The following is a 12,743-nucleotide window of genomic DNA, read 5'->3' on the forward strand; positions in this document are numbered from 1 at the left end:
TCTAGGTTGTTTGTTGCCTCTTTTCCTTTAGACCCTGGGTCTCTCTCCTTTAGAGACTGGATTTATTAGCACAAATCAAATTCAGTCATAACTGTCTTAAATTCTTTTGGTAAATTGTCAACAACTAATCATATAAAATATTGTTCAAATAAATGCCTAATTTGAAGTGTGAGTTTAAAAATTTATCCAGAGTTGCTCTATTTTATAAAATTAATACTTTGGGCCTCCCTGGTGGCGCAGTGGTTGAGAGTCCGCCTGCCGATGCAGGGGATGCGGGTTCGTGCCCCGGTCTGGGGGGATCCCATGTGCCGCAGAGCGGCTGGGCCCGTGAGCCATGGCCGCTGGGCCTGCGCGTCCGGAGCCTGTGCTCCGCAGCGGGAGAGGCCACAGCAGTGAGAGGCCCGCATACCGCAAAAAGAAAAAAAAAAAATTAATACTTTGGATTTAATAGGGTGTTTTTTCCCCTCTCTAAAATGATCAAAGTCCTCAAATTAGCAAAATTAGAAGTTGTGGGTGGACACCTGGCAGAGTGGCAAAGCCAGGCAGGCACGTGAGGTGTGAATCATTGCTCTTTTGTCCCTACCTAGGCTACCCAGGCCAGGACTTTGATTGGGCCGACTACCTCAAACAGTGTGGTGCTGAAGCTGCTCCCCAGAGGTGCTTCCCTCCGGTGAGAATCCTGTCCCCTCAGGGCCACTGCTTCGGGGCTGCTGGGGACTGCTGTGCTTCCCTTGCTGTAATGATGTTTACTCTGAAGCCAGTTCTCTCATGCACCCCCAAAACGCCTCTTGTTGATTGTAATAAAATTGTCCAAGGAAAATTTCATTTGCTGCGGAAGTTAATTTGTTAATTTAATTAGCTTAACAGTTTATCAATTTGGTTTTTTTTATTAGCTGAAATCATGTGAATTTAAAATTTTAGTTTATGATTTGTTTTGATGGTCCATTAATATGAAAAAATGATGAAATATTAAGGAGAGAAAATTATTAAACTTATTTATGATTTACAAAGCCAAACAGCAGTAAAAAGCTTAGAACATAAAACAACCGTTTCCTGCTCTGTCCCTTTCCATGGCTTCCCTTCCCAGAAGTATTCACTTCCTATTCTTCTCACTGTTTGTTATTCTTATATTTATACTTCCTCACTTATAATTCGCTGCTATCTTTTGAGTTAATTTTAGATGTGTCTCTCAATTCTATATTACGGTAAGTGAGTAATCTAGCTATTTTACCTTACCTTTCTCCTCTGTCTTACCTATCTCCTCTTCCTATTAGAGTGATAATACAATTCTTGGTTAAGTCTGAATTTGAGTATTTACATTATCATGGGCATTTAGGTGTTACTCACAGATTAGCAGTGTAGTATTTTGTGATTGTTTTCTTCTTTTATTTGTCCTCAAGTTAATAATTGCCTTGTTTTTCATAGCCTAGTTTTCTTTGCTTATAATACTAGTTCTTCCCACACCTTCCAGTAGATTCTCAAGACTATTAGCGTATCAGGAAATCTGTCATGTCTAATATATTTTTTTAGAGACACCCCTCTTAGCAACCTCTTTTTAGACAGGTTACTGTCTTGGCTTGCCATGTAGTTTTAATTCTGGAAACTGCTCTGCTGTGTCACCCAAGGAATTGCCTCTCCTCCTTCTTAGGACTTGGGATTCCTGTTATATATATCTCATGGCCTCTTCTTTTTTGGTTTATTCCCTTGTTTTGATGGAGCCTGTCTCTCAGTAGCTTCCTGAAATGGGATGCAAGAGATGTAAGTGTTAGTAGACTTTTGGTGTTTGAAAATACGTTCACTCTACTAACTTGACTGATCATTTGGCTCAACGTGGAATTTTAGAATGGAAGTTATTTCACTTTAGAATTTTGAAAACCTCCGTTGTTTTCTACCTTATAGTGTTGGTATTGAGAAGTTGAAAGCCATTCTTATTCTTGATCTTTCATATATGACCTGCCCTTTTCTCTATCCCTGGAAGGTTATAGAGTCTCTTTTGTCACTCCCTTTCAGTGTCAAGCCATGGCTTGGCCTGTCTTCACCCATGTGCTGGAGCGTGGAGAGCACATTCTCTCTGGAAACTTGCGCCTCTCTGTGCTGGGAAGTTCCCTTGGATCTCTTCTTTGATTTCCTTTTCTTTTTCTCTCTTCTCCTTCTGGAATTCTCATTTTGGTGGCGTTCTGGACCAGGCCTCCAATTCTGCCGCACCCTCCCCACCCCCACTGCTTTTCCTGTTTCTTAGGGGTTTTTTTTTGCTTTGCTTGCTAGAAGATTTCCTAAACTTTATCTTTCAACCCTTATTTTGAGTTTTTAATTTTTGATATCACATTTTTAATTTTTAAAAACTATTTCTGAATATTTTTAATAACATACTGTTCTTATTTTAAAGATGCAATAGTTTTTCTCATCTTTCAGAGGATGTTAATTACCCCCACCTTTTGTGAGTTTTCTTCTTGCATAATCTGTTTTCTCCAAGTTGCTTGTTTTGTCTGTTTTGGTCTCTAGCTTTCATATATTTAGATATCTGGTAATTCCTTGGTGGAATTTGCTTGCTTATATTTAAGAAATGGGAGACTAAAAGAAAAAGCTGACTGGAAGCTCTGAGCATGTGGGTGGGGCTTGTCAACCTTGAACTTCCCTATTGGGTAAGATCTGTCTGGCCATTTGTTGGGGAAACCTAAATCCATATCTTTATGTGTTCCTTCTTGTGCTTCATATTGCCACAAGAGGTCTCTTCCATTTGCTTGCATGGAGGGTAGAAGCAGGGACTGAGCCTCAGCATTCCACATGCTAATCTCTGTTCTGGACAGCATGCATGCCCTCAATAGTTCCTGTGTCCTCCTGCCCAGGGATCTGATGTTTTACCCTCTGGAGGATAAATCTTATCTTCTGTAGGAGGGGAAGGGACAGTTACCCTGGGGTGTAGGATGGAGGAGTTACTCTAGGATTAACTGTTACTTGGAAAGTTCTCTCAGATGAGCACGTGAGTTAATACTGAGTATGTATTTGATTAATTTATCTTCTAGTCAATTTCTGAGCATGAATTTAAGGAGAACATGAAGCTTGAGGCAGTGAACCCTCTTCTCCCTGAAGAAGTGTGCGTTGCCACCATTACTGCAGTGAGAGGCTCCTACCTGTGGCTCCAGTTGGAGGGTAAGCGTCAACACCCCTGAGAAGCCTTCGTCTGACCACTCTTCTTTGCCTTCCTGTTTACCCCTGTAATGTGGCTTGTTAAACTTAATTGATTAGCTAAATAGGGGTCTTGTTCAGAGACTTCTAATTTGTAATGTAAGACTCTGAGCTAAAAATTCATCTTCCTGTCCTTGACCTTCAAATTTTAGGAAATGAATACGAATAAAAGCCTTCACTTATATGGGCCCCTGTTTTCTTGAATGGAAAAATACAGGTTAAATAGCATATATTTTGATGTGACCAAAATACATGGGCATGAGCATTAGTAACTAGCTTATTCGAGAGATTATATTTTGGTTGCCCCCAACCAGTAGAACCAAAAAGTATGTAAAATTGAAGATATATTATGCTAAAAGTAATATTCAGTGATGGGACAGGTTTGTGGACAGAAAGTAGTATGTGAGTACTCAGCACTACAGCTAACTATGCCTGGGTTTCTTTTTATTCACTGCTGAATAGTCAGACTCGGTACTTACTGTTGTTCCCGGTTTGTAGAATCGGCCTTTAACATAGGTGTCATGGACAGCATTGGATGTACATGTTTATGCAACCTCTGCTGAGCAACTTTGTTTACATCACTTTCTGATTTGAGCCCACCAATCTAACTTCTGGCTTGTTCCTGAGTACCAGAAGTAATGTTTTTATTGAGTAGAACTATAACGTTTGCCTTTTATTTTCCAGTTATTTCATGGAATTGACGACCATATTTGTCAACCATCTGAATGATATTACTGGTAGTTCTAGGTGCTTATTTGCTGTTCCCTAACTAAGGGTCACCCTGTACATTGACTACCTGTTTTGGTCTTTATACAGTTATGCTTGGGGGACAGTTTGCTTTTTCTCTTAATGTTTGTCACACATGAAAAAGTATGACTTCTGTGTAAAGGGAACTTGCTTAAGAGACTTTGTGTCTGTATTATTGCAACAGTAGAACACTGTCTACTAGAACATTGTCTAGAAAGTAGTTTATGAAGAAAGCTATTTAATAGTCTTTAAAAATTTTTTTTAAATCTAAACAGGTTCTAAGAAACCCATACCTGAATTTATTGTGAATGTGGAATCCATGCATATATTTCCTTTGGGCTGGTGTGAAACCAATGGCCATCCCCTCAGCACTCCTCGCCGAGCACGAGGTAGCTGTCTATTTCTGGGTCAAAGGATTGATTGTTAAATAATTTGCTGTGTGGCTGTTACCAAGTAGGATGAATCTGGACATTTCAGAGAAAAATAAAATGATATTCTGGTTATCCATTTCTGCATAGGAAATCATTCATTGCAACAAAACATTTATTATCTCACATTTTCTGTAGGTCAGGAATCTGACACAACTTAGCTGGGACCTCTGGATCTGAGTCTCTGGTGGGGCTGCATTCAGAGTGTCAGCAGGGCTCTTGTCATCTCAAGGCCCAACTGGGGGAGGATCTGCTCCCAAGTTCACTCAGATGGTTGTGGGCAGGAATTCATTTCCTTGTGGGCTCTTGGACTGAGGGCCTCAGTTCCTTGTTGACTGTCAGTTGGAGGCTTCCCTCAGTTTCTTGTCATGTGGACCACTTTGTGGGGGAGCTCACAGCACAGGAGTTGGCTTCCATCAGAGCCAGCAAGCAAGAGAGTGAGAGATTGAGCAAGACACAGTCCGCATGTTTTGCAACCTAATCTTAAAGTGATCCCCCCCACAACTTTTAAAAACAGCTTTATTGAGAGATATTTATATACCATAAAATTTTCTCCTTTAAAGTGCAGTTGACCCTTGAACAATGTGGGTTTGAACTGTGTGGGTCTACTTGTATGTGGATTTGTTTCAATAAATATGTACTGCAGTACTACATGACCCCTGGATGGTTGAATCCGTGGATGCAGAACTGCACATACGGAGGGTGGAATGTAAAGTTATACATGGATCTTCGACTGCTTGGGGGTTGGCACTCCAACCCCTGCATTGTTCAAGGGTCACCTATATTTAAAACCTAGTTCTGAGGGCTTCCCTGGCGGCGCAGTGGTTGAGAGTCCGCCTGCCGATGCAGGGGACGCGGGTTCGTGCCCCAGTCCGGGAAGATCCCACATGCCGCGGAGCGACTGGGCCCGTGAGCCATGGCCGCTGAGCCTGCGCGTCCGGAGCCTGTGCTCCGCAACGGGAGAGACCACAGCAGTGAGAGGCCCGTGTACCGCAAAAAAAAAAACCCCTAGATCTGTGTTTTTTTAACTAGCAAGTACTATAAGTATTGCTATGTCTTTATACAGAAGCCAAAAATAATATTTTTAAGCCTCCCTGGGACAGCCAACTTCTGTGAATATTTTCTGGGGGGAAATAAAATGGTGTAGCTGCTTTGGAAAACAATCTGGCAGTTCCTCGAAGTGTTAAATATAGAGCTCTATACTCATGAGAAATGAAAACATATATCCACATAAAAACTTATACACAAATGTACATCGTGGAACCAATCCAAATGTCCATCAACTGATGCATAGATAAACAAATGTGGTATCTCCACACCATGGAATAGTATTCAGAAATATAAAGGAATGAGGTGTGAGCATACACCACAACTTGGATGAACTCTGAGAACATGATGCTAAGTAAAAGAAGCCAGTCACAAAAGAGCACATGTTGTATGATTCCATTTATGATTTAACAAGCAAATCTAGAGAGGGGAAAAGTAGATTAGTAGTTACCTAGAGCTCGGGGATGGTTAAGTGGAGAGGTGATTGCTAAGGGGTATGGAGTTTCTTTTTGAGATGATAAAAATATTCTTGAATTGACTGTGGTAATAATTGCCCAACTATGTGAATACAATAAAGACCAGTGAACTGCGTATGCCCTCCATGTATGTGGGGGATTGGTTCTGGGACCTTCCATGGATACCAACATCTGCAGATGCACAAGTCCCATAGTTGGCCCTCTGCCTCTGCGGTTTTGCATTTGAGGAATCAACTAACTGCAGACTGTGTAGTACTATAGTATTTACTGTTGAAAAAAATCCACATATATTCAGACCCATGTTGTTCAAAGGCCAGCTGTAAGCTAAAGTTAGCTTAATGCATATGTAACTTTTCCTTTGTCTTTTTATTTTTCTTGACATTTATATATTTTTTTTCTTTGTACAGTACACAAACAGAGGAAAGTTGCAGTGGTTCAACCAGAAAAACAGTAAGTGATAGTATGTTTGAATAGTTGACATTTGAAAGTTAGATATCTAGAAGAAGAAATAACTATTTCAGAGAGTATATCTCCTCATATATTGTTTTCTCAGATGGAAGCATAATCCTTTAATTCAGCTTTTGATAGTTTATATACTTCTCCTTACAATATGAGCATTTCCTAAAGTGGCATTATATATAAAAGGGTACAATGCATTCTCAAGATGTTCCCCAAATTGAATTTTCTTTGGTGTTTAGACTCTGAAGACATTTGAATAAGAGAGGAAATAGAGTCTCTATGCTGGTATTTGTTAAGGAAAACCAAAAATTATAAATCAGGTTATGATTTGTCACAGTGAAAAGAACTTGAGGTAGAAAACAACAACTCTACAAGAAAAATCACACTCAGAGGAGTACTTCTGTCTCCCATTAAGAAGCCCTTTGGGACTTCCCTGGTGGTCCAGTGGTTAAGACTCTGCACTCCCAATGCAAGGGACCCGGTTTCGATCCCTAGTCAGGGAACTAGATCCCGCATGCCACAGCAAAGATCCCGCACGCGGCAACGAAGATCCCACGTGCCGCAGCTAAGACCCAGTGCAGCCAAGTAAATAAATAAATATTTTTTTTAAAAAGCCCTTTGTAGCATTCCTTCATACACACTGTTGAAAAGCAAAGAATTAGTGGTGCCTTTAAAATACAAGGGATTCTGTGTGCATGCGTATTTTTAAAAATTGGGTTTTCAATTCTGTCTTAGCTCAGGCTGCCAGAACAAAATACCAGAGACTGGTGGCTTAAACAACAGAAATGTATTTCTCACAGTTCTGGAGGCTGGAAGTCTAAGATCAGGTACCAGCCTGATTTGGTTCCTGGTCAAGGCTCTCTTCCTAGCTTGCAGATAGCCATCTTCACGCTGTGTCCTCACATGGCAGGAGCGAGGAGGAAGGGAGTTCTTTCTTTCTTGTTCTTCTTATGAGGCCACTGATCCTATTGGGTTAGAGCCCCACCCTTATTTACTGCCTAAAAGACCTATGTCCAAACACACTCACATGGGGTGGGGGTGGAATTAGGGCTTCAACATATGAGAACACAATTCAGTCTGTAGCAAATTCTGTATAATTTATAGCTGCTTTCATGGCTTTGTGAGTAATAAAACTGACAATTGAGATGGAGAGAAAGGCTGCAGCATTCTAACCCAGCTAGAGGACTGAGAAAGCAATGACAAAAAAACTGGCTTTGGAGTTTTCCTTGACTTAGTCATCAAGACTGATCCAAAGGTTTAGTCAGGAAGTATTCTGAAAAGATAAATTGGCCTTTTTCAGTGATTGCTGCATATGGTGTAATTCTGGTTTTGTAATTTGTCTTTAATTTTGAAACTGATAGGAGGAAACAGACCCTATATAAAAATGCTTCTGTTCTTCATCTATTAAAAAAACAAGTACAGATCTTCCTCGATTTATAATGGGATTATGTCCCAATAAACCCACCTTAAGTTGAAAATATCATAAGTTGAAAGTGCATTTAACACACCTAACCTACCAAACATCGTAGCTTAGCCTACCTTAAATGTGCTCAGGACACTTATACATTAACCTTCAGTTGGGCAAAATCATCTACCACAAAGAATACTCATGTGATTTATTGACTACTGTATTGAAAGCAGAAAACAGAAAAGTTGTAAGTGTATTGATTGTTTACCCTGTGATCTCCTGCCTGACTGGGTTGCTGCCCAGGAACATGGATTGTACTGCATATCACTAGCCAGGGAAAAGATCAAAATTCAAAGTATGGTTTCTGCTGAATGCATATTGCTCTTGCACTGTCGTTAAGTGGAAATATCGTTAAGTCAAACCACTGTAAATTGGGGACCATCTGTAGTCTACTTGTGGTTTAAGAATCCAACAAGGAATTCTATAATTTGTTGCTCACATGAATGCAGGTTCATTGGAACATGCAGTATCACAGCACTGTCTACAGACTGTTGTCCCCTTAGAACATGTCCATAGTTTTTAAAACAATTGCTGTTTCTAAAAAAAGTACAATTGAGGAAGCACCTTTTGTTACCAATTTTGCAATCTGCCACATTTGTTTTCTTCTTAGATTTGAAGGAAGCTAATCCTCACATTTTACTGATCTTAGGAATTATCTCATTATTTTGTTGTGTTTTCTTGATGCAGAATACCATGCTCGAGGACTGTCCATGAGGGTCTGAAGAATCAGGAGCTGAGCTCCACAGACTCAGGTATAAGTGCATGCAATCTTAGGGAAAAGATGACCTTTAGCTTCTTTTAATGGACTATATCTAAAAATAACTTAGTAAACAATACCTTTGATTTATGGGATGTAGCTTTATAGAGGGGTCTTTTAATTGTGATTTTAAAGAGTTATAATTGTCTAAGATATATTTAGTTTAATAATTATCTTTAGGCTGGTATTTCTGTCCATTATAAATGGACATTATAATATTTTAGCCATTATTTACTGATCACTTGTCAGTGTTAAAGGCTCTGGAGGTCAATATATCATCCCTGAGTTTAGATAAAGAAACTTAAGCTTTTCAGATCGTGCTCTTTTTTTAAACTGGGTGGTTGAGAGATAGATATTTATTCTTCTTTAAAATCTTTTTATGATATACACACTTTGTATATATATTTTGCAATTAAAAACAAAACAAAACACTGAAAAAGAGATTGTTCCAGAGGCAATGCCTGATAAATTAGACAAGGATCCCTGCTGGAGGCCCAAGCCTTTTGACCAGGGCTCCTTGGAACTACTCTTGACACCCCTTTGCTGGTTGTATAATGCTTAGCATCTTGGTTCTGTGTGTTTTAGCACAGATTAGGCATTTGGGTGGTATTTAGTAAATGCTTAGAAAAGAAAGGAAATCAAAGCTCAAAGAGGTCACACAGCTTACAGTAGAAGGGTCAGAAATGGAACTCAAATTTTTCTCAAGTTCAAAACCTGCACTTTTGTCTCTTCTACCCACTGCCTTTTCATAGCATCATTTATACATAGAGGATCAGGGCTGCATGACTCCTTATTTTTGACATGTTACTGACCATTCTAATGCCTACTAAAACTAAAGAATTAAGACATTAATATCTCATGTGACCATAGCCAAAATGTGTTTGCTTTGGATTTTGTCATATTTCAAGTTACCTTGGAAACAGAGCCTGAGACTCTGATATTTGCATGCAGGAGTTTCATTGAGGAGTGCTTTTTGAAGCACTCCTGGGAAGGGTAAAAGATGCAGGACTGGGCAGAGGGAGAAGTTGAGTCACAGTGCAGTTATAACAGAAGTCTTTTCCAGTCCCACAGGGAGCCCTGGAGCTGGCATAGCCACTGAGTGTCCCTCAGTGGTGTGTCCCTAGAGGTGTGGTGGCCACACCCTTGTACTCCCTCATTGGTCAGTTATTGGAAGTGAGCTGCTTCTCCCTCCCCACCTCACAAAGGGTGGGACCTTGGGCAAGGTAGCTCTCTCCTAATGAGGGACAGTCTGGACTGAGAGATATTCCAGGATAGACTCACAACTGAGAGCTGTAAACTCCCAACATTCCCAGCAGCAGGGAGCATCCCCTGAGGGGATCTGGGTGACAGAGTTCAAATGGAGAAGTGGGCACCGACATGCTTACCACTATGCTAAGACTGGGTTCTTAATTAGAGAATGAACACTGTGTACTTAAGGGTGCTGTCAACACTGGGCAGTGTACACGCTCGTTTCCTTTTGATTAACAGGGCAGAAGAGCTTTCTTTGCTTTATATGAAAATGGAAAATGTTTTAGTGTCCTTGAATTTTTTTACATTTAGTAGCTGAATTGCCAACTACTCATATGAAGGGATTAAAAAAAACTTATATTGGAGTACAGTATTCATACAGAAAAATAGTTGAAGAGAGGGGTCTCTAGGCCTAGTTATACCCCGTAATACCTAAAGAATTTAGAGATGTGGTCACAGAATGTTTTTATCCCTTGGAGGAATCGCAGCGATGGGTGGGCTCCCACATCACCAAAGGCTACCAGCATACTAGTTTGGTAGTTTTAAGGGGACAAACTGTAGTTCTGGATAATATTCACCATCACTGTCTAGAAATATTCTAGAATCGATTATTGAGTCATTGATCTTCAGGAATCATCATGAGTTCTTGAAGTAAATCCTCCACTTCCTGTAGAGATAGAAGCGTGAGGCTCTGGAACAATGTTGCATTAACCAGGAGTTAATCTGCAGTAAGGATGTTGTTGATCTCAGCAGAGTGATAGCTCTATAATAGACTTGTTGTAAGTATAAGGTATTTCACACTCAGACAGTATGTTAAACTCCAAAATAAGTTAAGTCCTGACTTTATGTAATGGTGGATATGCTGGGTTTTTTCTTCAGTAATTCAGCTTTGGAAACATAAGGTAGAAAACTATTCTGTTCTGAATATTTGTTTCTCTTCATTTCTCAGTTATAATTAATGGAAAATATTGCTGTCCAAAGATATACTTCAACCACCGTTGCTTCTCAGGGCCATATCTTAACAAAGGAAGGATCGCTGAGCTGCCTCAATGTGTGGGACCCGGGAATTGTGTCCTGGTCCTCAGAGAGGTAAGGTTCCTGCCTAGAGTAAAAGAATTTAAGAAATTTCACAGCAGTCTGGTAGATGCATTCAGACAAGGATCAGCATGCCGTAGGTGTGACAACTCTAGGTTTTATCAAAAGTGACTCACTTTTCTCATGTATTGGACAGTGAACTAGGCACATAATTATTTTTGCTCCATAGGAAACATTCACCTAAGCAGTTCTTCACGTGGCAGGTTCACCTCTGTCAGTGTAGGAAGGTCTTCTGTCAGAGACCATGTGAGGACCATGCAGGGGTGAACATGAGAGTAGTCTAAGCCTGAGAGGCTGTGTGGCATTAACCTGTGACCGTGATAGAACTACATACACATCTGCTGGACTTGAGCTTCCCAGGCAGGGTGCTGCACTGTGGGTAAGAGATGTGAGGGTTTCAAACCTATCAGCCCTTAGGGTGGTGAGGCTGTGTCTGGGGAGGCCGGAGCTTATGTGTGTACCATGACTAGGAAAGGATTTGGAAGCAAATGCTAGAGTAATTTTAAATTTGTGGTGCCTATTTCTTCCTGACCATAATGTTTAGAATATTTAAGAGGGTCTCATTACTGTCTTATTTGCAACTTCGGTCAACTGTCATATCTTCAGTATTATTATTATGTTAATGTTTGTTAATTAATATGACTAGAATTAATCACCTAGGTGACATTCTAGGGAATAGCAAGGTTCTAATCATCTGCTTTTCTCCTCCCCAACCCATATTTCTGCTTTAAAAATGGAGCACAGGTCCTCACCTTACTGATCAATGCAGCCTACAAACCCAGTCGTGTCCTTCGGGAGCTGCAGCTGGACAAAGACTCTGTGTGGCATGGTTGTGGGGAAGTCCTCAAGGCCAAGTGAGTAGGCTCCCCTGCCCTTTATTCCTTTTTTTTTTTGGCTGCATTAGGGGTCTTCATTGCTGCATGTGGGCTTTCTCTAGTTGTGGCTAGCAGGGGCTACTCTTTGTTGCGGTGCGTGGGCTTCTCATTGTGGTGGCTTCTCTTGTTGCAGAGCACAGGCTGTAGGCGCGCGGGCTTCAGTAGTTGTGGCTCGTGGGCTCAGTAGTTGTGGCTCGCGGGCTCCAGAGCGCAGGCTCAGTAGTTGTGGTGCACAGGCTTAGTTGCTCCGAGGCATGTGGGATCTTCCCGGACCAGGGCTTGAACCCAGGTCCCCTGCATTGGCAGGTGGATTCTTAACCACTGTGCCACCAGGGAAGCCCCCCTGCCCTTTATTCTTTTTTTTTTTTTTTTTTTGCGGTACGTGGGCCTCTCACTGCCTTGGCCTCTCCCACTGTGGAGCACAGGCTCTGGACGCGCAGGCCCAGCGGCCATGGCCCACGGGCCCAGCCGCTCTGCGGCATGTGGGATCCTGCCAGACCGGGGCATGAACCCGTGTCCCCTGCATCAGCAGGCGGACTCCCAATCACTGCGCCACCAGGGAAGCCCTGCCCTTTATTCTTAATCACGCTTAACAGGTCACAGAATTGATTCTTCCATGGATAATATTAGGGTACTTGTGTTCCCTTGGGCAGTGCTTCTTCAACTATTTGTGGTAAAGGACCAGGTTTGTTTTCTTTTTTAAGTTGCTATCCTATTATACTTTTATACAATATGGTAAAAATGAGTTACAAAAATATGGAATTCAAAAGACATACAATGCAGGAACAGCTTTTTTGTTACTAGATTTAAGAGCCATAAAATTACTTTTGCAAGTTACTGTGAAAGTTTATAAAACATTTGCTCTTGTTTTCTGACCTCATCTTGTCATGGATGGGTAACAGTTGGCAGGTTATATTGGTCCGTAGACCATACTCGTGGAACCACTACTCTTGGGTC

The 12,743-nt window shown here is 41.1% G+C and overlaps 1 protein-coding gene across 1 annotated transcript in view; it reads left to right on the forward strand.

Annotated features, from left to right (window-relative positions):
- Window positions 1–12,743, forward strand: part of SFMBT1 (Scm like with four mbt domains 1) — a 129,049-nt gene that overhangs the window by 107,805 nt on the left and 8,501 nt on the right. The window contains 7 exon segments of the mRNA XM_082638774.1: window positions 588–670; window positions 3,024–3,150; window positions 4,209–4,322; window positions 6,292–6,334; window positions 8,499–8,563; window positions 10,766–10,905; window positions 11,656–11,765. Of these exon segments, the coding sequence (XP_082494900.1) occupies window positions 588–670; window positions 3,024–3,150; window positions 4,209–4,322; window positions 6,292–6,334; window positions 8,499–8,563; window positions 10,766–10,905; window positions 11,656–11,765 (682 nt within the window).

The sequence above is a fragment of the Mesoplodon mirus genome (genome assembly GCF_964341445.2).
Source record: "Mesoplodon mirus genome assembly, chromosome: 12".
Lineage (NCBI taxonomy): Eukaryota > Metazoa > Chordata > Mammalia > Artiodactyla > Ziphiidae > Mesoplodon > Mesoplodon mirus.